Source organism: Periplaneta americana, chromosome 17 (assembly GCF_040183065.1).
Source record: "Periplaneta americana isolate PAMFEO1 chromosome 17, P.americana_PAMFEO1_priV1, whole genome shotgun sequence".
NCBI classification, from domain to species: domain Eukaryota; kingdom Metazoa; phylum Arthropoda; class Insecta; order Blattodea; family Blattidae; genus Periplaneta; species Periplaneta americana.
The window spans coordinates 3,159,084-3,186,766 of record NC_091133.1 but is presented as its reverse complement, the minus strand read 5'-3'; the positions used below and the strand labels follow the sequence as shown (position 1 = coordinate 3,186,766).

The 27,683-nt window shown below is 35.5% G+C and overlaps 1 protein-coding gene across 2 annotated transcripts in view; it reads left to right on the top strand.

Annotated features, from left to right (window-relative positions):
- The first annotated feature begins 14,379 nt into the window (after window positions 1–14,379).
- LOC138693081 (zinc finger protein 345-like) overlaps window positions 14,380–27,683 on the top strand; it is a 70,393-nt gene continuing 57,089 nt past the window's right edge. For both annotated transcript variants that reach the window (XM_069816671.1, XM_069816672.1), the window contains exons 1-3: window positions 14,380–14,667; window positions 16,201–16,289; window positions 21,773–21,898. In XM_069816671.1, the coding sequence (XP_069672772.1) occupies window positions 16,206–16,289; window positions 21,773–21,898 (210 nt within the window). In that variant the 5' untranslated portion in view covers window positions 14,380–14,667; window positions 16,201–16,205. The remainder of the gene's footprint in view (window positions 14,668–16,200; window positions 16,290–21,772; window positions 21,899–27,683) is intronic.

The following is a 27,683-nucleotide window of genomic DNA, read 5'->3' as shown; positions in this document are numbered from 1 at the left end:
AACGATTAGCCTATAGTATTCACTGTACTGTGTGTCCTTAGTATTTTAGTCTTCTCAAGGAGGAGAATATTACATTAAAAGCACGCGAACATTACTTTGCAGAAAACAATACTTATAAATCTTATGATAAAGTGATGACAACTCTAATGTTTTAAGTTAGCTTCTGATATCCCGGTTTCCCTCGCAGAAAACCTAGCAACTCTGCTGACAGTAGAAACACATTATTAAAGATATAATGGAAAGGAATTATTGTTCCTGTAAATAAAAACATATAGCTTACGGATACGCAATACAACGCGTATTCAAATAGCGGTTTCGAAATCCCGCGCGTTTCTTTCCAAACAAATGGCGGCTTTCCGCTGCTTCAAACTGGGAACATATTTCTTACTTTTCCGCTACGGCGTGGTAAGGGCTCGGTACAAATTTGAAACCTCTCGCGCAGGTTCGCGCGACGCCATGTTTGGGGAGCACGAATGATTGTTTCTTTAAAGCATTCGGAATTTAGAAAATACCATGGAGTATATAGGCGTTTTCGTAGTGGATTTCCTCCTTCACTGTAATATACAGTAACTAAATTATTTACGTATTTTCTAACGTATAATAATATAAAATAACAGAAGTAAATCTAAATATTGTAACTAAGCATTGTTTTAAATATAAACGCCTTATATTGCTCATAAATAGACTTATTAGTTTATTTATATTTCCTATGACCGAATACATGGAATATTTTTACTTATGTTATTTTATATGCGTTAGAAAATACGCAAATAATTTATTTAAATTGTATTACAAAGAGAGGGATGTCCGTTAAAAATGTCTATATATCCAATGGTATTTTCCAAACACCTAACTCACTGTAATAACAATCCTCAGTGTTTTGAGAATCAGAGGCGATATGACTCTTCTACTGCAGACATTGATTGCAATTTCCTCATTCTTACATCATTCTCAATGACACAATATTGTCAAAATGTGATTGTATTCATTGCTGGCTTAGTTGTTAAATCATTAATAAAGATATGGTGTAATAAATCTAAAGACTCAATTTATGGTACGTAGCCTACCAGCAGTAATCAAAATCTCTTTTATTTTTTTTAAGAAAGAATAATGGGAGTCTTGTCATACCATCATCTGAAATTATAGAAATATGCCGCTTAAGTGAAAGAGCGATTATACAGATGTTGACAGTTCAATGGCATATTACCAACCATTATCTAAACATTGTGAAAACAATGTGATCTAACAATAGAACACTTGTATAATCTTTCTATACTTATAGGGACATATTTTAAAAAATGGATCCCGGATTCCTCCCGAGAATCATATTTTAAACTTGTTAAACTGACTAGAAGTACATAAAGAGCTACTGGCGTAGCTCAATGGGCTAAGGCTTGCCGATAAGGAGTCGCGCTCGGGCGCGGGTTCGGTTCCAGCTTGGGCTTATTATCTGGTTGGGCTTTTTCCGATATCCCCAACCGTAAGGGGAATGTCAGGATAATCTCTGGCAAATCCTTGGCCTCGTGTCGCCAAATACCATCTCTCTATCATCAATAACATCGATGTTAAATAATCTAGTAGTTGATACAGCGTCGTTAAATAATCAACTAAAAAAGTATTACATAACGAGCAGATGTTAGCACACAACTTAAAGTTACTAGTGCAACACGACTTTACATAAAAATGTTGTAAGACAATATTTAACGGAGTCAACAACAATAATAATAATAATAATAATAATAATAATAATAATAATAACAATAATAATAATAATGAATCAATAGGCAAGATGTTCTGTACACTAGGCCTGAGTTCTATTATATGACTAATTCATGCATGTGACGTTTATTTCATACTACAGCTGTGATAATAAGCTAATGCATGGCAGGCCTACTTATATTTCAAACTAAAACATTAGGTACGTGTTTATTTTACTGGTGTATATTACGTAATATGGAAGCGAATAAATAATAATTGTTCGTTTCTTGTCCACATCAAAGCAAACGTGTGTTTACAATATAGACCTAATGAAATGCCTTACACAACAGGCAGTGTTTTGTTAATAATAGTTCATACTAATGATTTTCTTTTCATCTGAACTATTACTACAATATGCATTTTTATTTCTGTTCGCTCTATATGTTGTCAAACAACTACACAACGTCTTTGGTTACGGTATAAAATTGTTCCAGTCTTCTTTTATTTCGTGTCAAACTAACTGTAACTAAGCTTGATTATGTCTTTAACGTGGTCGCATTAAATGTTAATAAGATTTTTTTCATTTATCCATTCAGATTGATTTATAAGAGACACCAAACATATTCAGCATTGTATAGTGCAGCCGTCTGCTAGCCGGTGCTTCTCCCAAAGCATGGCGGCGGACGCAAGCTTCAATTTGTCCCTACTCTGAACTTCTGCGCAGCCTTGGCTGTAGGGGCTCGGTCCGTGTTGAGAAAAGAATTCTTTGAGAGAAGGGAAAGATTTTTTTCTCTTTCGCTTTACTCTGATACACTGGTGGCTTCAGTGAACTGAAACGAAAGCAACCTTGTTTACATTCTGTACTGGTCATGCTTTCTTGTAAAGTTTTGTTTTGCGCGGTTATGTTTGGCAGTTGTAACTCGTGTTTCAGTTCGTTGCTTTGTGGTTGCAGTGTGTGCTTTATTCTTTTCCATATAATTATAGTGTAGTAAGTTCTTCTTTAGTGTATATAGTGTTGTAAGTCCTTATTTAGTGTATTTTATACAATTATATAGCGTTATAAATTGAGGTATAGTTTGTTGGGTAATATTTCAGCTTGGCTAGAAGAAAATCTATTTCAAATAGAAATAAAGTAAAGGCACTAAAGAGGTGGACAAATAAAAGTGAACCTATTGTGCAGTGTAATGACAGCACTACTGTGGATAATAGTGACTGTATTCTAGCATGTCTACTGAAACAGAACCTAACCTTAGACAGCAAAAACTTGAAGCTAGAAATAGTGCTGATCAGTTTGAATGTACTAGTAGTGAATGTAAATATATTGTAGTGGAGTGTACAGTTTTGTCAGGCTTGGTGCAAGATCTGAGATGCAATGACTGCCATATAAGACATTAAAAATAGATATAGGCTTCGTCCATGACATACAATTAAAATGCATTCAATGTGAAGACATTAAATAATCTATATACACTTCTAAGGGTTTGGAAAATAAGACAAAGCGACCTGCATTTGATGTGAACCAACGAATGACGCAGGCATTCATTAGGTTAGGTAAAGGTCATGCAGGACTGCAACATTTTCCCATGATAATGAATATGTACTGTATGTCCAAGTATTCATTCAGTGAACATTCGAAACTTCTATTAGGGCCACAACAGACGTTGTTGCCAATATGTTGAGAGATATACGAAGTGAAGTGAGAGGTGCGTATGCTGATCTCATAGTAGATGGAGAAATTCCACCCATATTAGATATTGGGGTAAGTTATGATGGAACTTGGTTGACTCGCGGTCACTCCTCAATGTATGGTGTAGGATGCGTCATTGATATTCTGACTGGATATCTCATAGACATCAAGTCATGTCGAAATCGTGACGCAAATGTGTTCACGCAAGGCAGCGATACAAGAACCCTCAGGACTTCAAAATGTGGTATGATATCCATAAGCAAAAATGTGATATCAATCACACTGGCTCATGGGGAGCGATGGAAATGGAGGCTGCCGTAGAGATTGGAACAGATCTCAAGACTTTGGTCTTCGTTACTCGTCTTTGTTATCTGATGGCGATGTGAAGACATTCAATAAACTTTGCGAGCTAGAACCATATGGTCCAGAGCACAAGATAGAGAAGCAAGAGTGTGTTAACCATATGGAGAAGAGACTAGGCACCGCTCTTAGGACTGTTGTACTTGATTCAGGTAAGCAGGGTCAGCGACTTGGTGGTCCAGCACATGAGTCACTGAAATCTGCGACAATAAACAAACTACAGAAGTACTACACTAAGGCCATATATAGGAATAAAGGAGACACTAAGGCTACAAAGTCTGCTATGTATGCAACTCTTCTGCACAGTATTTCTACTGACAAAAAGCCCCAGCATTCGAAATGTCCACCTTGCGAAAAATCTTGGTGTTTTTATCAGAAAGCTCTTGCTGTGGGAAGAAAACCAGCACCGCACAGTGTAAAGGTAGGGACTCCTCTTACAGAAAGATGTCTTGCCAAAGTACTCCCTGTTTACGAGAGACTGGCATCAGACAGCTTTTTAAAAAGATGCATCGAATGCCGGACACAAAATGCCTGCATGGCATGATATGGAGGAACTTTCCAAAGGAAATATTTGCCTCCAAACTAAGGATCGACATAGCTGTAGGGCAAGCCATTTGTGATTTTAATGTTGGAACCACAGAAACAGTGATAAAGACGCAAAAACAAGCAGGACTGTCACCAATGAGGACAACAGTGAAGTTAGGAGTGAAGCGTGACAGTAATCGGGTTATGAAGGCGAAGTCGAGGTCAAATAAAGCATACCAGAGATACCGTTGTTCAGTGAAACTGGCAAGATTGAGGTCCATGGAAGCAGCCAAAGTGAGAGAAGGTCCCACATATGAGGCTGGATTATTCTAGAGTCAATCAGGTGTGTTGCATGAACCTAAGCCAAGAATTTTGAATGAAAACGGTAATTGTGAATTACAGGAACGCCACTTCTTACCTTTTTCAAAATCGCTGAAATAAACTATAAAATGAAAGTATTCATTAGTACAAATAGATGTGATCACTTGGAGAGCTGTGGTCCCACCCAACCCGCCCTAAATAGGTACTTTACTTATATACGAAAATCGTCGTCTGTGAATGAAGAATGCAGCCATAGTTCGTTAATTTCATAGTGGGTTTCATTGTCGCCAAAATAGTAATAATACTACACACCTAATAAAACCTAACCTAACCTTCCACCTGTAGCAACATTCTTCATGTTTAGTATCATTTCGTTTGCATGTATTGGCAACCCAGCTACTCGTGTCGGGGAGCCATCTAGTGGAAGTAGATCGTACTGCCAGGAAGAAGAACAGTCTCCAATATTCATTCAGTGGCCAGTAATATACTCCATCTTGGCGTGCCCAAGCTTCACAATTAATATGAAAACTTTAAAATGTCATTTTCCACACTTATTGTTTTTGAGATTATACATTACAAAAAATGCTAACACATTCACAGAAATTATGCTAGAATTCTGAATTTTTTTGTGCATGCTCATGAATGTATGATAATTAATTCCGTGCATCCATTTTACTCTACTTAAACTATATTGCTCAGAAATTATTAAAATGAGATGTGTACTAAAATACTTAGAATTTTATAAACCACATGAAGCAATATTTTTTTAAATTGAGAGTAATAACAGCACTGAATTGCAAATGCCCAGTTTTACTTAACATACAACACTAGGTTGAAATAAAAAAAAAAAAAACAGACTTGAATGTGAAAATTTGGAAACGTTTTAGGCCTGTTTTGGAATCATACTTTTTTTATTCAAATTTAAAAAATACTTAACTCCTGAATTATCCAAATAAATGGGACCAAATTTTTCCTAACTGTTTTACATATAGTAAAGAAGAAGAAAATTAATTTTCACATTTTTAGCTTCCATATTTCCTGAAATTCAATTTTCACCTGCCTCCCCCCTTAATATCGAGCTAATGGCGAGGGGTCGATGGGAAAAGGAGAGCGATTGTGACGTGACAAGATTGCTGAGCGCGTTAAAGCAATGCTTGAAAACTCGAATGCTTCAAAATAGTATCACAGTCTAGTATATACAGCCACGAAGCTTGAGTTGTGAGGGTGCTAGGAACAATAGACTGTGCTGGTATTATTTCCTAGTGGTTAGCAACTATCTATTAATGCATATTTACTACGTATTGAGCTTCGTGATTGTATATACTGGACTGTAGTAATATTTCATATTTTTTCTTGTTTCTGTTGTTTTGAATGCATTATGCCAGATCAAAGGTGTGCTGTTGCGGTATGCAACAATTCTAACAATAAAAATAAAGAGTTGTCTTTCTTTACCATTCCTAAAGATTTAGACTTTGGAAAAAAATGGGTAATTGCGTGCAAAAGACAAAATAAATTCGATTCTCATACAAGCAGAGTGTGCTATGATCATTTTAAAGATGATTTTGTTCTTGATTTTCGAGCAGCATTAATGAAAATAAAGCCGAAATGACCGAGAATGTTAAAGCCTACAGTTAAGTTTAAATAAATTACGTAGGCCTATGTAAGTAATCTACATTAATATCAGCTTTGCATAATTATTTTCTTTCTTTTGTAATCTCTGCTGGGTCGTACACAACTTACAATTAACAAAACAATCATGCTACTTCTACTAACAGTTGCATACCAAAGGAGTGGAGGGTTAGCGACTGATATCATTACACATGCTTCAGGGCGAACCACAGCATTTCTGTTCAGAAGGGACCAAACATAAAATGAGTGAAAAACAATTGTGTAATACATCATTTTAAAGCTTGAAATCTCTATTACTTAGCTCCATGGATAATTTTGCAAAAATGTACAGAATATTTTAAAAGGGAGCTTGAAAATGTTTCCAGTGGTGTAATTTTGTGTTACGTATGGGACAAAGTTTAAAAAGGCTTATATATTAAATAATTTATCTGAAATATTTCTACCTATGCTTTCAAAACATGTACTTAAAAGTCTTTCATGCCATATATTTACAAAATTTATTCAATTTAAAAGTTAGTGGTATTCTGTTAAAAATGAAGTCTGTGTCCCATACATAACTAACTAATCGACATTTTTAAACTTTGTGCCTTGTTATCAATGCAGAAAAAATTTTGGTTTTTTATTTTTTAAAGTACCGGTATGGTGTTATATTGTAACTAAAAATACATTGACATTAAAACTTTGGGGTATGAATTAGGCATTAAATTTTATTTTAAAATCTGTTATAAACAGGACTGTTTCCTTAGATTTTAAGGAAATTCCATTTTAGGGAGATATATGTTCTGTAAAATTTGAGAATTTATCAGGTAGTCAGGTTGCCAGCATTATGGAGGAAAAGTCAACCTCCTATTAGGCTTTGGTATACATTATAGCAACATGTAATTAGTAGCCCATACATAAAAAAATGATAATTAAAAAGATAAGTTTCACTACTTATATGGATTTAGTAGTGCTGCTTGAACTAATGTGATCTTGATCATTATAATAATTTAATTTGCAAAGGAAGTTTTTGTTTCACTTGTTTGATTAGTTATTTTTTTATTCATAAATATTGGTTACATAATTTTGAGGTTAAGAAGCAAAAATATTTAAGTACAAAATTTATTGTAAATGTTATATAGGCATACAATATGATGTAATACTTTTCATGGTGTGCCATTATTATCCATTTCTAAAGTATGGCTCCTAAGACAGTTGCAGAAAGAGTGAGAAAACATACTTACTTACTTACTGGCTTTTAAGGAACCCGGAGGTTCATTGCTGCTCTCACATAAGCCCGCCATCAGTCCCTATCCTGAGCAAGATTAATCCAGTCTCTATCATCATATCCCACCTCCCTCAAATCTTTCTTAATATTATCTTCCCATCTACGTCTCGGCCTCCCCAAAGGTCTTTTTCCCTCCAGCCTCCCAACTAACACTCTATATGCATTTCTGGATTCGCCCATACGTTCTACATGCCCTGCCCATCTCAAACGTCTGGATTTAATGTTCCTAATTATGTCAGTGACGAATACAATGCGTGCAGTTCTGTGTTGTGTAACTTTCTCCATTCTCCTGTAACTTCATCCCTCTTAGCCTCAAATATTTTCCTAAGCACCTTATTCTCAAACACACTTAATCTCTGTTCCTTTCACAAAGTGAGAGTCCAAGATTCACAACCATAAAAAACCGATAATATAGCTGTTTTGTAAATTCTAACTTTAAGATTTTTTGGCAGCAGACTGGATGATAAAAGCTTCTCAACTGAATAATAACAGGCTTTTCCCATATTTATTCTGCGTTTAATTTCCTCCCGAGTATCATTTATATTTGTTACTGTTGCTCTCAGGTATTTGAATATTCCACCTCTTCAAAAGATAAATTTCCAATTTTTATATTTCCATTTCGTGCAATAAAATAAAATAAAGTGCTTCGGGAAAGTGAAAAAAAAAAAGAAAGAAGGAGAGAGATTGAGAGTATATAGAAAAACTTAAGAGATGTAAAATGAGTAAAAGAGAGATTTATCGAGAAAGAATTTGGGAAAGAGAGAGGAAGAGATTTCAAAGAGAGAGAAGAATTTACAAGCTGCTCGACATCAGATAACAGAGCATCAACATCAAGATTTCACCACAAGTAATAGGCAAGGCAATCAAGTGGGTTGACCACAATCTTCTAACATATCGGCTTCAGTAGCATAATTGGTATAGTGCTGACCTTCTATGCCTGAGGTTGCGGGTTTGATCCCGGCCCAGGTTGATGGCATTTAAGTGTATTTAAATGCGACTGGCTCATGTCAATAGATTTACTGGCATGTAAAAGAATTTCTGTGGGACAAAATTCCAGCACACCGGCGACGCTGATATAACCACTGCAGGTGCGAGCGTCGGTAAATAAAACATAATTTAATTTTTCTTCCAACATCTCCAACGAAACAAGTTCATGTTCTTTCCAACACCATTCAAAATCTGTTACCTTCAAAGGTAAAAAATACTTTCTGAAAACCTTAAACTTTATTTGATAAGTGATCTAAAGGAAAGAAAGAAACGGGGTGATGCACTAAGTGAAGAATAAAGGTGTGAAGTGAGACAGTTCTACAGAAGAATGACATAAGCAGAATAAGACCAGGAAAGAAGGAATATGTTTCTGTGAAATATCGTGAATCTCATAAGCGGAAACAAATACAAAAGCATATTTTAATCGTGAAAATTGAAGAGGGAAACGGTTTGTTAAAAAAAATCATAATAATAAAGTAGAATTATTCATGTTTAAAACACTGAGACCATTAGAAGTATTTCCGACATCATGCAAAGTTCACAATGTATGCATGTGCTCATATGAAAATATAGAAATGCTTGTGGAAGGGCTGAATAAAATAAATGCCTATATTTGCACTTCCAGCTGATGAAATTAAGATTTCTGAATCCAAAATTCAAAATTTGGGTATATAAGGCACACTCTGAAACAAGCTTTTAGTTATTATTGTTCAGTTATGTTGAATAGGATAACTTAATACCAGTGTGTCCCATACGTAACTTACACTCCTAAGAAATTATATTTTTGTGATCGGAACATGTAAAGGAAAATCTTTGATCTGATAGCACATGTTAAGTATATATTGTAAAGTAATGCTGAGCACCAAAAAGCATTTTTAACTGTAAGTCATCATCATCATCATCCTTGCAGGTCTCCGTCCATCTTTTCAGGGGGCGTCCCAAAGATCGTCTTCCATGTGGTATATAGTGCAGAATTTGTCTTTTGGAACGGTCCATTCTATTGACATGGTTAAGCCATTTTTGTCTATAGTGGTTGAGATGTTCATAAATAGGTGTAATTTTCAATTCTTTTGTAATTAGTTCATTCCTTTTGTGGTCAAGCAAGCTGTAGCCGGCAGTACTCCTTAGAAATATCATTTCCGCAGTTGTTAGGCGTTAAACATCTGAGTTTCGGACAATCCAGGCCTCACTACCATACATGAGGTCAGGTCTTGCTAGAACTTTATGCTTTTAACCTGGTATGTTTTTGGGTTTTCATGGTTGTGAAAACCTGGTTGATGGTTCTTAAGGCTCCATTAAAATGTTGAATATTTTCAGATATATCAGTAATAGATAAATGTCAAATTATAACCTAAATATTTAAAAGAGTTTACCTGTTCTAACGTATGATTTCCAATGGAAATTTTACTCCTAACTGGCTCTTTACCTTGGAACGCCATAATTTTGTTTTGTTTGGGGAAATTTTCATATTGAAATTTTGTGCTATTATATTCAGGTGATGTATTGAGTATTGCAGCTCGTCTTCATTTGTAGCAAAAAGAACCTGATCGTCTGCATATAATAATGTATCTAGAGTACAATTTCGGAAGAGCGGGATGTTTCCATGAATTGTTAGTCGCCAATGTCTGATGATGGAGTTGATGTATATATTGAATAAAAGTGGTGAGACGGGGTATCCTTGACGAACTCCACAGTTTGTCTCCAATCGGTATGTTCTGATCGAATAATCATTTTGATAATATTGTGGTTATATAATTCGTAAATTGTTCTTATAATTGTTTAATTGCCATAAGGTGGCAACCCCACCACTGAACTTACTACTCCTCGGCTAGCAACCGATTAGTAGGACATTTATGTGCTTTCAAGTCTCCGAACAGAATTTAACAGTAAGTAATTTCAGAAAAAAATGAAGTGGAAATAAACCAGTTAATAAAGGCAGATTTTCTACTGTCCTGTACGTAACAGGCATTTTTTTGTTTTGTTTTGCATTGAAATGAGATTTTGGATTCCTGACGTTGGTATAATGTCAGGAAAAGCATTATGTAGAATTATATGTGAGTCTGTATTTTTAAAAAATGTAAATTATATTCGAGTTCAAGAAAATATATTGCAAAATGCCCCATACATAACATACAAATACTGTGGGTTTACCCTTCAGCTCTTCTCAGTGTATCACTAACTCTTGACCACACCTGACTGTTGTCGGATTTGCTCACATGCATTGGATACACGCTCCTGTAACATTTGTACATTGTCGATGGGTGTGGCATACACCAATGTATTTAAATGTCCCTATAGCCAGAAATCCAAAGGATTTATATCAGGTGATCGGGAAGGTCATCCTACTGGACCTCCTTGATCAATCCATCGCCCATTAAACTTCCGGGTTAGGTACTATCACACGAGGCGTAGAAAATGGAGTGGTGCATAAACAGAAAGACAGCCTACACCACTGAATACTGTACGTACTTGCTAACACAATTAAAATTATAGACTCCGTAGTATTTCGGACCTTTGTTTACTACTATATTCTGTGTTTAATTCTGTTGAGGGATGCTATCCACTCTCAAAATATGCACCATTGTTTTATGTTTCTAAACGAATGACGATCATAAGCTACAATACAGCATGGATCATATCTTAACAGATATTTGTTTCCGGACACATGTTTATAGGAACTTTTTTGCTAGTTCAGACCTATGCTGCCTCCTGTAAAAATATGCGACACTTCAATTTAATATGCGAAAAGGTTGCTGCAAAAAGAGGACACATATCTGCATAGCAGTCGTAATTTATAAGATGAAATGAGAACACCAGTATCCATGTAATTTGGAAATCCCTTATAATGACAATTGAGTGTCGACTTCCAGGTGTCAACTTCGAAAACAAGACAGACAAGTTTTCGATTCATGAGTCATCTTCCTAATAAAGGTAAGAGTGTATCCGTTTTTGCAGATGATCCCAAGAGTAATTCCTAGATTCTTACTAATGATTGTGATTCTCTACTGACCGACCTCAATGTCAACCAGTCGCAAAGATTACGTGTTCATAATTCTTGTGTTCTTTTCATCTGCGATGTCCGTCACGCTGACCACATTACCCCATCCTTCCAAACTCTAAACTGGCTACGGCTTAACGAACGTAGAAATTTTCATTCTCTTGTTCTCCTTTTCCAAGTCCTTCACACCTCTACACCTACCTACCTTGCCTCCCGTTTCAGTTACCTGTCATCATAGCATAATCTCTTCACAAGCACGCAAAATAGTCGCATACTAGCCATACCAACACGTAAGACATCATCGTATTCATCATCATACACAATCTCGCTTTCGCGCTTGTGGAATACCCTACCCAGCGACATCAGAGACTGTCAGAATTTAGTAGTGTTCAAAAGCAAACTTATTAAGCATTTTCTTACTGCGTAGAGTAGGTTTAATTTTCACTTATTTAATTAAAAAAAATTTTTTCTCTCTTCTTAATTTTTACAATGAACTGTCTAGCTTTTATTAGTCTGTTAGGGTGGTATTCATAGACATTTCGCTGCACGTGCTACGAGCATACTAAGCTAACCCCGGCTATCCACTGGTTACTAGTACAGAATTCAAATCATATCTTATCGCTAACACTGGTTTATGAACACGAAAAACGCTGATAATCCACCGAAAGCCCGCACTAAAATGTCTATGAATACGGCCCCTTAATCTTTTAGTACTTTGATTTTTATTGTATTTGTAAATTCAATATTAACTGTAATATATAATTATAATTGTATTCTTAATATTGTAGTTGTAATCCCCTGGTAGAGGGGAAGAGAAGGCCTGATGGCCTTACCTCTACCAGGTTAAATAAATAAATAATGGAGCAGGAATATCTTCTTTGAAATGGATAACAGCCTTTAAAATGTCCTGTGACACCACAGCAGTGAGGGCTGGTCCAGGAATAACTACCATAACAGTGTTGTCATTTCGCATGATGCGAAGAAGTGGAAACATTGGGTCATGTGTTGAGATATTATCCTAGTGGGAGCTTATGAGAAATAATCGGCATCACACGGTTCAATCCAGAGTGCGAATTAAGATTTTTGATGAGGGGGGGGGGATAGAATCCTAGATAGAGAATATCATACATAAAATTATTATTATCCTCATTCGATACGGCTCAACGCTTGGTCACACTGAGTTGCTTGTCTTGCATCTTGATCATAATAATAATAATAATAATAATAATAATAATAATAATAATAATAATATCCATGAACAGACTTATGATAAGATGTATAATTTCGAAGTCATTGATTGTTGTTATCTTGCCAGTGGTGATAATACAGAAATATTTTCTTTGCTTACTTTATATTTTATAAAGTACATATACTCGTATTAAAACAATTACGATACATTTTGTGAGGGGAGAGATAGAAGTTATCTCTGGCAGGGATGTTATTATGAATTTATGAGAGAGGCATAACTTTCCAACAGAGGGGGAAATTCCCCCTATCCCCCCGATAATTCGCACCCTGGTTCAATCTCACAATATGAATATTGGAACCTTGCTTGTCAGAAGATGAGTACGAGAAAAGTGAATTTTGTGACAAATAAATAGACCACAGAGGAAAGCACTGATTTCAGATCTGACTAATATTTGAAAAGAATTTTCAGCAAGTCGAAGTGGATAATGAGAGGTGGACCAAATATTTTCTACATATTCCTCACTTATGCGAGAGATATAGGCCCCTAATGCTCTTGATTATAACCTACATAGGAGGTAAAGAGTTTACTTTTTGGTACTCATAGGACATCTTTTAACTGGACTAAAAAGCAACTCTAGGATCTGCGATTGAAGGGAGACGAACACAGGGAAATGCTTAAATAAATTTTGAAAGATTCAGTACGGTATTAAACAATAATCTGTTTAACAATTTCTAATTTCTCACACATATAAATTAATATGCCACTGTGCTATTATCATTTCTTCCTTCATTTTTTTTAAATTGTTCATCATTTTTTGTTTTATCATCCTGGACCTCTATGGCCATCTTATTCTCTGTAAGACAGGTTCCATATGGAAGAAATAATAAATAATACCCTACCTATGAAAATGCCGATAGTTTAGGGTGGCATATTTTTGACCAAGTTTTAATGAATTTGGTAGTTAATGGCTTACAAGATTTAGATAATGTTACTGGATAATTTACAACAGTGTTTCTCTTATAAGTAAATCTGACTAAATTTGATTTTTGAGGATTCATAATTACTCGCCATTGCTTACACCATGTGGAAATTTTTTCACAAAAAATGTTCAGTTGTTCTGCTGCAGATTCACAAGTACCTTTACTAAGAATGGCAACGTCATCAGCAAAATGGGCTATTGTTAAGTGATCTTGAGTTGGAAAATCCGATGTATATAAAATATAAAGCAGCGGTCCCAAAATACTACCCTGAGGTACTCCAGATTGAACAATATTTGATTTTGACTGAGCAGATTCGTATTTAACGGGGAATGTACGTTGTGAAAGGTATGACTTGATTATTAAATAATAGGTATCTGATGTTTCGATTTGTCTCGAAAAAAACTTCAACCAGGTAACTTCCCCAACCAGAATTTGAACCCGTGCCCACTAGTTCCAAGGACAGACGTGCTAACCATCATTTCACAGTGGTGGACTCTTCTGCCGGTCCACTTTCGCCTAATACTGGTACGGTATAACTATAATGGTCATTTGTCATTCGTAACGTTTTCTAGGGGTAAAAGAGTCACGGCTGTCGTGATCTCTGTACTGGCGAACATGTAGTTAAATCAAATTTTGCTGTTGTTGCTGTACTGTACTCCAACCACGAGAAAGTCTTTGGGGACTGAGACGACAGGAGTAATGCTGTGAATGAATGTTGATGTCATAAGGTCTCGTATCTGTATTGGCTAGCTTTCACAGCACAAACAATAACATTGATACACATATTGATACTACCCTAGTTATAAAATTAGATCACTGTTAATCTCCCTCTCCATACAGGAAATCACATATGCAGGAGAGCGCATGGTTTTTAAACTGACGTTATAACGGTAATATTATCTGTCTACTTCGCTCCAATAGATGACGCAATAGTAAGCACATTCCTTTCACGGTTGATCGCCTGGTTGGAGAACAGTAATGCACGACGCGACGTGGGGAACATTCCAGTATTGAACCGAAAAAAAGGTAAATGCTATAGGAACTTTTGCTCCGGCTTTGCATGGAAAGATTACTAATGCCAGAACAGTTTGCTTTCCTGTTTTCTAGAGTCTGACCAAGTACCCTAATGCTCAGAAAAGCCGGAAAATGTAAACAGATCATTTCGCTCCAAGCCTGCTGTTTAAGACAACACGCGCGAGGTTATGCTGATTGATAAGTAAACAGGACAGACCCAGTGGCGGACTGTGTGAAAGGAACTAGTCTTCGCGAATGACCTCTTCCGTACAACATAAAATTATAGTAATACGAAAACAAATTAATCAAATTGGGAGTCAATATAAGGCGAATGATTTCGTAAAAAGTACTTTTCTTGGACAAATGTACGATAAATAATAATCTTGCAATCGTCATGTGTGAGTACTCTGAGTAAGGTATTTGATGAAGTGGTGAAGGGCATGGAGTGGAGAAAGGGGAGGAGCTTGTGGAGTGAATACGACGTATGCAGGCTGTAGTAAAGCTCATTAATATAAATTATATTAATACACTGACAAGTAAAAAGCGATATTTACGTGGAAAGTATGTGTGGCTGCAACATGAAGCTACTTCTTTTTGACTATTATGTAAGTGACAGCCCATTGAAGCAAAAAAGTAAGTGTAGCCTCCGTCATTATAGGCCTAGCTTTTCTGAAAATATACCAAATTAGGTATTAATAATAAACTAGATAGTAGATTAGAGATTAGACAGAATAGAGGTGGTGCGGAAGGAAGGAAAAGAGGAAGAGGAAGCGGGTCGAGAGAGAGAGAGAGAGATATTGATTTTTTTTTTCAGTGGTATTGTTTTCCTGAAAAACATTTCAACGATATTGTTTGGAGTATTTTACTACTATACCATGTTGTATTCGTAACTTCGCCATTACTCTTATATGGTACTGTATCCAAGACATACCTTTACGATAAACACGTTTTCCTAGGCCCTTCAGCCCAGGGTGCGAATTAACGGGGGTATGAGGGGGTTCCCCCCTGTTGGAAAGTTATCCCCCTCTCATAAATTCATATTAACATCCCTGCCAGGGATAACTTCTACCCCCTCACATAAAATAATTTATTATATTTTAATACAAATATACTTAATGAAGTGTAACGTAAGCAAAGAAAATAATATTGATGTATTATCATCACCGGCAAGCTGACAACAATCAATAACTTAGGAATTACACATCTTATCTTAAGCCTGCTCATGGATATAATTATTATTATGATCAAGAAACAAGACAAGCAACTGAGTGTACCAAACATTGGGCCGTATGGAATGAGGATAATAATTTTATGTATCTAGGATTCTATCCCCCCTCATCAGAAATCTTAATTGGCACCCTGCTTCAGCCAGTAATTAACCGTTCATATGCGTGCTTTGTGCTGACTCACTCACACCAGCAGTCAGCATTCCCTCTAATATCGAAGATATTGCGTACCATCAGTCAGCACAGATTCACGTTGTAATTAGAAGCTAATAAGTCTTAAAATCCGCAACTGCGTCTATTTCTTAATCATCTGTTTCAGTTGTGATGGATGTGATCAAGATGGATCCCGAGGTGGACCCGTTGGCTATGCAAACCAGTGACTCAGAAGAGAAGAAGCCTCTGTTAGAGGTAGGCCTGTGTTAGAGGTAATTGCTAGCTGTTACCTGAGTGCGACATTAATGATGATACTACGAGACAAAACGTATATTATGTCTTCCAAATTAAGTTTAACAGATTTGAAGTACAATAAGTAACACCAACCCTAGAATTCCTCGTCCCTTTTTCATTTTGCGCTGAAGTGTTTGAAATCTGATCAGGGCCTTTGATGTACTGTAGGTTTGCAACATACTTTAATTTAAATTTCTTTCATGGAACTTGCAATACTTTTTTCTTTGCTGTATTGAGACCGAAGATGGTAAAAACCTCATAACACCAATAAGGCATCACTCTTAAGGTAACTATGCGAGGAAGTAATGGGATAGGGTGTAGAGTTCCTTTCCCTTCCATTGCATATATCCCTATCTAGTAAGTAGTAACACATGACACTAATCAGACTTAAGTTAAGCTGTATGTAACAATATTTGTTCTTCTCTTGACACATATGGTTATTTGAGATGTACAGTCTGATAAAATTTGTATCATCCAGAACCTCAATCAGAGGGTCTTTGCACTGTTGACTAGACATAGTAACTATGAGTTTATAATTTCGCAAGTAAATTGTTACTTTAAGTGACCGTCTATGTGGACAATTATCCACTACACATAATTGAACAGATGTTGAATCTTTTCGCTGTTAGGATAATCCTACAGTAAAGAACATCACGTGACTGAAATGAGGCCTGATTGCCCACAGCTTCACGCCATTGATTCTCAATACGTGATCCACCAGTTTCATATGAAACAATTCTGTGGTCAGAGTAGGCCTAACGTCACTATATGGATCCGTTTGCTTAGGAGCCGGTTACTTTATAATTAATTAAATTATTTTAAACTTTCGTGTAAGGTCAGTCGCTGTTTGACAAAGCTGATTTCTCTCACATACATTGCGGACCCAGAAGATTTACTGGTTCTTCTTTGTGGATTGCAAGAACGGACTGCCTTGGTATTACCCTTTGTATTCATAAGAGATAACAAATGTGGAAGTACCTTTTCTTTTATATAATGTTGTACGTATGACTCAAGTGATATGTTTCATCGTGTTTACCAACTAAAATTCAATTTTTTAAAATAAATCCAGGGTTATGGACCCCAAACATGGAACTGTATTTTCCTGCATCGTGTGTTTCGACTGGTAGTCAGTCACGGTTATGACAGTCACGTGCTTGTGTTTACATTAGGATTGATTACACAGGCCAACAAAAAAAAACCTTTTTTCTTGGTGCCTTGGTTTTTAGACCTGCTTTTGGGGTTATTTGATGCGCTGATTAAAAAAATGACATTGGCTAGGTTGTATCAGCTCTAATTTCTTAGATAATGTTGAATTTATATATAATTATATAATGCAGAGGTGTGAAAATTATTAGAATAATCTTAATTTTAAAGGTTTTTTTAATAGTTCCTTCACAAATATTAATTGAATTGATGAATATTGGTATATATTACTATACTGATGTAGGATATATTTACTACTAACAATGCCGGAAAGCATTGTACGTTGGTATTTTTCTTATTTTACAATTGTTATGGGAATTCAGAAATTATTATATTATGTTGGCGGAATTGGAAACATAAAAAATTATATGCACAAAACCGATGTATACGTTCATTTGAACCTTCACAACAATGTAAACGCAAAGAACAATTTGTTTAAAGCATTTCTTAATTAATTCTTTATGTTTCCAATTCCGCCAACATAATATAATAATTTCTGAATTCCCATAACAATTGTAAAATAAGAAAAATACCAATGTACAACAATGCTTTCCGGCATTGTTAGTAGTAAATATATCCTACATCAGTATAGTAATATTATATACCAATATTCATCAATTCAATGAATATTTGTGGAGGAACTATTAAAAAACCTTTAAAATTAAGATTATTCTAATAATTTTCACACCTCTGTATATATCATAATTCTGTTTTGTTACAAAATTATCTGTAATAATGTCTGGATGGTTTTCATGGAACCAAAAAATCATTTTGATGGCTTATTTTTTATCGCTAATATCATAGAAATCAATTAAAATAATCATATCCTGATCTACCTTTAGCTATGAGATCTGTGCCGTACTCGCATCTTTTACTATTCCACCCTTCCATGAGTTACCACAACTCTCAGAATATGGTTCTTATAGGTATGTCTGATATAACACAAGGTAAAGAAAGTGGCGACAGCGACAGTGATTTTCAAACAGCTTCACATATCAATGCTTTGACCAGAACAAGTTGAGAGACCTGATTAGGGACTGAATCTTTCTAAGGAGTCTTCTGAATTGCTCGCCTATAGACTAAAGGAAAAGGATGTACTTCAGCCTGGATTGAAAATCATATTTTATCGAAGGAGGGAAAGAGATTTTCTGCCATTTCTTTTTTACTAAAGACAAAAGCATAATATTCTACAGTGACTTCGGAGACCTTCTGAAAAAAATGAGTGTATCAGAATATACCTCAAGTGAATGGTTCTTTTTAATCGACAGTCCAAAACGTAGTTTGAAATGTGTTCTTTTAAACAATGGCAACAAATATGCCTCCAATCCAATCGGTCACTCCTTCACGATGAAAGAAGATTACAACGCTTTCTTTTTAGTGTTGGAAAAGATAAAATACCAGGAGGATCTGTGTAGGCTAGGAGATGGTTCATTTTCTTCTTAGTCAACAAAGTGGCTAGTCAGAATATCCTTACTTTCTGTGCCTTTGGGATAGTAGGGCCAAACATGTGCATTGGATAAGAAAGGATTGGCCTCCAAGGGAAGATATTGTGGTTGGAGAGCACATTGTAATAAATGCACCTCTGACAGCATCAGACAGAATCATTCTGTCACTATTACACATAAAATATAAATTAAAGGTTGTGAATAAAAGTGGTTCGTGTTTTGAATACATAGCGCATAAATTGCCTGGACTTACCATGGAAAAACTGAAGCAGAAAGTTTCGATTGTCCACGATCAGGCAGTTCATAAATGACCCACATTTCATAGAATCAATTTATTAATGAAATCTAATCTTGTGCCTGATCTTCATTTGTTCTTCTTGTGAAAAATTCCTTGGCAACAAGAAGGCAGGCAACTATACTAAATTAGTAGAGGATTTGAATATTAAAGTCAATTTTCTGCAGAGATCGTTTGCAGAGACCCTTGGTCACTTAAGCGAAGAATAAGGTGGAAGATTTCACCAATACATAAAAACAATAGAAGGCAGATACCAAGGAAGATGGGATGTACACATGATGGCAGATTACTGTTGGAACATTATGCGGGATTGTCCTGGCAGATCCCTCGGAAGTCTTACTACAAAAGAAGCCTCTTCTGTGTTGAATGACTGGAATGTTTGTATCATAAACTGGTGGTTTTCGTTTCAAATAAAGTAGATTTAGTGCATTTCACATTTATTGTAATTTTAATGTGTTTCTTTCATGCTACAAAGAGATCAATTAAAACAGTACCATAAACTATCTTGAATTTTGAAGACGACCAGAGTGAATAGAGGTAGGCCTATATGGCATTTATGCTGTATCTCAAGAACTAGAGCTGATAGGGAAAAACTGGTGCCATTTTTGGAATCAGCCAAGAACTGGTCTAACATTGGAGGCATCAAAATGTGTGTTGACCAGTGTTATTGTAGCAGTGGAAAGATTATAACTGCAGTTTGTAGCACACTGAGATAAGTGAGAAAGCTGGCGAATTATTACTATAAACGGACACATTCTTTACATTCCTTACAAGGACGACACTTTTTTTGCTTGAATTGCAATTTCTTGGATGAATTTTCAATTATTTGAAGAGGTCTATGATGTCACAAAACTATTGTTGGCTATGATATCTTGCTTAACATTTATGATGTGTAAGCGAATAAATCATTCTAAATAGAAATTTAGGGCCGAATTCATAGTCAACACTCATCGTAAGGAAACACTTAAGCAGTTGCTTATAATAATTTACAATTCATAAATCCCACTGAAGTGAACACTTATTCAAATATGGTAGCTTGTCAGCTTACTCAAGTGTTTCCTCATATGCATTGTAATCAGCTGATTCGGTATACAAAAGATGATGATTATGATTTAATTTAATTTATTGAGTTCTGTAATTAAAATGAAAATGAGTTTCGGCAAGCAAAAGATATATCAGAGATATGGAAAACCGTTTAATTTAAGAGGAGATACCGTTTCGACAAGAACACTGTTGTGAATATTCTGGTGTCTCTCATTTCGATTCGCAATACAACCATGAGGCTTACCGATTTCGCCACTGCTGAAAGTACTGGTTGCTTTGAGATTTTATGATACAGCAGCATTTCAGGTAGATTTAAGTGGCATTTATTTTTTTCGAAAAGTATTCACGTCCCAACAAAGTGTTATTTGCATTTTTGTTTGTATTCTACCAAGGAATAAGCTGTTCAAATTTACGTAATTATATCATTTCCACTTTGTTTAGCATAAAAGTAACTGAAAAATAAATTAAAATGATTTACTTACAGGAATATTTCCGGAGTTTGCATTAAACTCAACTAAAATTTTATTCCGTGTCAATTTCTTCTTTTGGAGAGAACAATTATCATTTTTTTTTTACTTTCGACGATATCTCCATATTTCATAACTAGTTATCTTAGCTCACTTCTTTTTTTTTTTTCTGTAAAATGCTTCCTGGACATCTTGTATAATTTTTAGCTCTATAATATTTACTTGTGTATTTGTGATGACAATAATGCCGACTTAACAATTTGAAGGCGCTGGAAAACAATTGAATGTAGGAAAACGCTCACATCTAGCCATGTTGCCATATTTCTTTCGATGTCAAGGGAATGCTCAGGGCATATGAATGAGTAGCGTCTCTGCAATACGATCTGAAATAAGTGCTAAGGACACGCTCATTACTTAAGTGTTTCCTCATTTTATAAGTGACGACTATGAATTCGGCCCGTAAGCACAGGATCACTCAAAATTTAAATATATATTTGATTTTCCATCTTTGATTTTGTGATGTTTGGTGGCATTTGAACTTCATAGTTGGCAGAACGTTTTTGGTAGTTTTCGTCAGTCATTTTGGATTTTGCCTGTCTTCTAGGAAATTACCGGATCACCAGTAAAACAATAGTAGTATAATTAGTCAAAGAGCGTAGAATTGTATTTTTTAGCGATCTCCTCCTGCAGTTCATCTGCACTGTATCATTATATCATTGTGTGACTTTCTTGTTGTGAATGGTTGAATTAGCCATTTATTAGTATGCCACGAACATTGTAGTGGAGTTTGTTTATTATATATCTGTGTGTGTGTGCGTGCGTATCCTCATTAATCATGCAGCAGTTGAGATCTGAGGCTCATTCGATCATTGCATCTTTTGTCGATTGTGGTAGTGACAGAGAGAACCAGAGTGTAGTGCGTAAAATTTGAAATCATGTTTGAAACAGCAAATAAGAACAATTCATAAACGATATCTGTGTGTTCCGCAGGAAGTGAATTTATGGAAGCTGCATTCAACTCGAATAAAGTCAGAATGCGAGGACCATACCAGTGTCGTTAAATTTGAAGAATCTCAAGCGCCACCTGCTTTTCACATGGTTAAGTGTGAAGTTGAGGTGAGTTGGGCTCGTGTGTTCTGTAGGTTTTTCTTTCAATGTCTTAAGGTAATGGAGGGTAACTGTGCGCACTTAGTTTTAAGGGAACCACGTAGTGATTAGGGGTAAAAAATCCGATTTTTTATTTTGTGTTTTAAAATAAAGTACAAAACTACTCTTTAAAATAATGTAAATATTGTGGGGGGTATTTTTGTAGATAAGCCTTTTAAATGGCCTCTTTAAATTTGGCGGTGCATGTAATTCATACATACTTTTGTTATTTTAAATGCAGTTTTCCATAAGTTGACACTTTTCAAACGTAAGTGCATTTTTCTCTTAAACTACTGAATCGATTTACATGAAAATTTTACAGTGTTTTCTGCAGCCTGTGTTTTACATAGCAGACCTACGGGTTTAGGAATATCACACACATAACACGAGAAAAAAATATATGTACTGAAAAAAAAATTGTAAAATATGTTAAACAAAGTTCAATATTTTTTCTGTTTCACTAGGAGTGAAATATTTAACTAAATTTTGCTTTAGAATTTACAACATACATTACTCGATAACTTAAAAAAAAATACAAGGCATATGACTGAAGACAGTAGCAAGTAATGTGCACCTGAAGAATGAGGTAGTGGGAAAACAGGTTGTCAATTAGGACCTTTCTTTTACACTTGGATACGAAACAAATTAGTTGTCTTCTATACCACTGAATTCAAAATGGTTGAGTGTATAAGCCTGGAAACTTTTATTCAATTCTGAACACTAGAAGCCTAGAAATATTGAACTAAAGTTTTGTATTAGAATTTTTTAACGACACAGACATCACTACCCACTCCCCTTAATTCGCTCATAATGTGGTCGTCTGTGATTTAATTTGTAACATTAAGTAGGTGTCCACACACAAGGAAACTTTCAGAATATGTGCATTGTTAAAACTGTCTGTAGTGATAATCATTTATTGTGGCACACAAGTATAGACAAGTTGGCGAATGCGAACACTTAGGGCCGAATTCATAGTCAACACTTATCGTAAGGAAACCCTTAAGCAGTTGCTTATAATAATTTCCAATTCATAAATCCCACTGAAGTGAACACTTATTCAAATAATGTAGCTTGTCAGTTTACTCAAGTGTTTCCTCATATGCATTGTAATCAGCTGATTCGGTATACAATGGATGATGATTATGATTTTTATGAATTTATTGAGTTATATAATTAAAATTAAAATAAAAATGTATTTCGGCAAAACAAAAGATATATCAGAGATATGGAAAACCCTTTAGAGATATACAATGGCCAACAATAAGAGGAGATACCGTTTCGACAAGAACACTGTTGTGAATATTCTGGTGTCTCTCATTGAAAATCATAATACAACCACGAGAGGCTTACCGATTTCACCACTGCTGAAAATACTGGTTGCTTTGAGATTTTATGCTACAGGATCATTTCAGGTAGGTTTATATAACAATACAGCAATAACTGATAATAATTTAATAATAACCTATTTTTGGCAACACATAAAGCTATTCTGTTTGTTATTATTTTGCAGTTGATTCGTGCAGATTTATATTTATTTATATTTCTTAACTAGTTCTCTTCATTTCTTTCTTCTTCTGTAAAATGCTTTCTTGATATTTTGTATAATTTTTATGACTATAATATTTACTTCTGTACATGTCTACCATAATAATATCGGTTTAACAATTTGAAGCGCTAGAAAACAATGAATGTGCGAAAGGGCTCACATCTAGCCATGTTACCATATCTCTCTCGATGTCAAGGGAATGCTCAGTGCATTATGAAAGAGTAGTGTCTCTGCAATACGATCTAAAATAAGTCCTAAGGAAACGCTCATTGCTTAAGTGTTTCCTCATTTTATAAGTGACGACTATGAATTCGACCCTTAGATGGCATATGCGGGTAAGTGTACGCAGAATATCGGCTAATTGTGCGCATTTTTTAATGTATGTTTTCTTTAGTTTCACTGAGTTGCAGCAGGCCTGTATTGCAATAACTTATTAACAAGAATCATTAAGAAATGTTCATGACGTGCACAACTCGTGCCACCACGCGCCACACCCATTATTACACTAGATACATCACACCCAGAACAGATGCATGTCTTCTCTGATGGAGTTTCTTTATCACTAGGATGTGCTAGGCCCGAATGTCAGCTGTCGTGGTGTGAAATTTTCTATTAGGTTCCCTCATATTTGTTTACATCTGTTTATAATTTTGAACACTTGAGAACCCTATTTTGAAAGCTGCTTTTCAGTTCTTGGGTTCAGTCTTTCTTATTGGCAGCAACCCTTTGGCTAGCTCCTTCATTAATCAATCTTTTTATCTCATCGAACTGCCTTTGAGTGAGTCATGATTTTTCAGTTTTCCTTTCATACTTCCCCTTGCCTTCTTTAACTACAAGAAATAAATACAAAGAGTTATCTTCATCGTATATAAAACAGTAATGGAACAGCAAAATTAGATCTATGAGATAAAGTACCGTAAAATTAGCCTGTCACGCAAGCTGCCGGGTGAAATACAATACTTGTACACAAACTTGAATCTGGCACGCACACTTGCCCGGCTCCGGTACTGCCTCGTTCAATCCGGTGCAGATGGAATAAGTGCTGCTAGTTCCAGGCGAGAATAACAGCATCCTTACAAGCAATATTAGCATTGTCAAAGGTGTTAATAGTAATTCGATACATTTATTGCGGAGAGAGCAATACCTTATCTTACTTCTTCGTGAAATTACAGTCAAGTCAGCGAAACATATCAACTTAGCATTTTCAATAATGTAATCGTATGAATAAAGTATCCACATCGTTAACACAATCTCTTAAAGATCACACTACCCTACTAGACTGTTAGCCGTTGCCCAGTGATGCTAACAGCTGAAAAGAGCAACTGCATATACTTGGCCACCTGCGTACAGTTACCCTCCATTACCTTACTTTTATTCAGGTCGCCACACAATTTGTTTGGTATATAAGAGATCTATTAATATTCTCTGTATCCTGATGTATTTTTTTTCCAGTAGGTTAAGTCCTTCATTTGAAATATGATTCAGTTGTTTTGATTTCAAAGAATTAACTGTGAACACGTGTTTTTTAATATAATATGTGATGATATATCTATTACATTTGATTGTATAATTTGTCTCGCATTTCAGCCCATTATATACTTCGCCATCTCTGTAAACTCTAATAACTCGAGAGAGATGTTAATTCAGATAACTTCGAATGAACTGTTTCCTTCTTCAAAAATATCCTCCATCTAAGCATGATATGAATTTGGTTCCATTTTTAAATGAGATAAAAAATTTAAACAATTACACTTGTTTGTAGTTGTTCACTCAGCCGTCCTAAGACAGAGTTGGACCTCATAAGTGGCACCAATTAAGCGTCCCTGATGAGGCAATTAGGGCGGGAGATAATGGCGCGGGGTGGCTTTGTTGATTTTTGAGAGCTTCTAATGAACGAATACGAACTGAAGGCTGTTGGCCTGGGTGCTTCAATTCTTGTACACTGCTGGTCTGGTGTAATCTTGACACCCACATGTTAATAACATTACATGAAGGAGGATTGCGCAGACTGTTACACTCTTACTACGTCACACTACTTTCGACCAATAAAACGGTACGAAAGGACGTCTTTCAACCAATCATGACTGCTTATCGCACAATTTTATCGCGTCACTAACATTTGTTTAATTTTATCGCGTCCCTAGCATTTGTTTCTTTGTTTGCCAACATTTCAAACTGCACTGGTCTGGCCGTCAAAAAACAGAAAATTACAAACCACTCCAGTCGATGCACATCACTTTCAAATATGACTCGCATTTTGGCATTCAAAAACAAGAATTAATGAAGATCACTGGTCATATATGAAGAGCACCATTTGGAAATCCTGAATGAGTTGAGGGATACACCATGTACACAAACGAGTTCACTTCTTTTACGCACACGTCCAATATAACATCAACTGAACCACCAACCACCAAAACATTCAAATTTGAAAATTGTACTTTCAATAATTGTTTCTTTTAAAATTATTCATGTTTATTTTTTATTTCATCATCGTTAATTAAAACGTTTCTTGTTTATTTCATCATCCCTAATTAAAACTTTTCTAACACTCGTTTATATTATTTAGGTTATGTTTGTTATAGCTTCTGCTATATGATATTATAGATAGTCACGTATCAGAGATTGTTTAATACTAAGATTTATTGAAAATCATCTGTCAAGTGACGTTGATTACTGGGATCCGGATGATTGAAATGGAATACAAATGTTTTAATAAAAATGAAACTGAATCAACAAAGCCTTCTTGACTAGTAACAGTCCACAGAGTTGAATGATGATTCCATAGTTGGCACAACTGTTACCGGTAACAAGAAAACATCATCATAAAACACTACTGCCATCTAGCGTAATGTTGAGATGGTACAATAATACATTTGAAGACAGTTGTATTTTCGTAAGCCATTTAATATTTTATTGTACACTTTGTTACTTCTAATCTTTATATAGCCTACTTTCTTCTAATCGTGTAATAGTCAATTAAATCCCACTCGAGTTTTGATTTTCTCTAGATAAATCAAAACCTCTAGTGAGATTACTGTTGATAAAACTGCCGTCTGGTTATGTTTGAACTAGTGATTGACTTAGTCGTAAATAAGTATACACACGCAGGCACCTGGACTGATGACTGTGAGCACAACATCCATGCTCTAGCGCATGTGACCTTGAATACTCTACATCCTCTTCTGTTCTGTTGTACTGCTCGCTATAAAACGTCAGTCTTCTGTGTCGGACCCTGCATAGGAATGTAACGTTGTAACAGAAGGTTAATTAAAAACATATCGTTCCCTAAAATTAAAGAATTTTAGTTTTGTCCTTTAAATGTGCAGAAATTTCATCTGAACAAATGTAACATTTTGAAGTTCCTTTACAGACTGAAAAGTAATATTTGTACAGATCATTTTCTGGACATTTAAAGGACAAAATATCCCATAGTTTTCTGTTACAGTGTACCGTAAACTGGGGTTATTTTGAACAGAGAGGAAACTTTGAACATTTTTTCAGAAAATCATATTTAGGTTTCTACATGCTGCACTTGTTATAGATGGAGGTAAATTATCATAAAATCATTCTCTTACCAAATTTACCTCCATCTATAACAAATGCAGCATGTAGAAACCTAAATATGATTTTCTGAAAAAATGTTCAAAATATCCTCTGTGTTCAAAGTAATCCCAGTGTACGGTACTGTGTTTCTAGCAGTTCAGAGTAATAGCAGTAATATTCTGTGTACCTGGCCACTAGGGACTCATACAATCCCGTGTAGATAACAACTGACATGCTGTGTAACCAGAAGATCAGTTATGAACTGAAGGAAATTTTAAATTTAATTGGAGCACATAAACAATTTTATTGTTATAAAATGAATCGAGGTCAAACTACTTACACATGAATGTTGCACAAATACCAGAAGCTTGCACTCCCAATCATTCACCCACGTATCCTTGTATTTAGACACTCGATCAGGAATGTGAATGAAGGTAGCTAGTTTTCTTTATATAAGAGCGTAATAATTGTCTTCCAGCTTAATGGAAGAAACGTATTTCCGTGTTCTCAAAATTAGCACACTATGCTACGAAGATTCTGAAAGAAATACCGCTTTGTTTAGGTGTGTTGGAATTATTGGTATTACCGAAAACTTACGTCTTCGCTTTTGTGCTTGAGATCCATTTGTCGTTTATTTTCTGTTACTGATATGTACCTTAAATG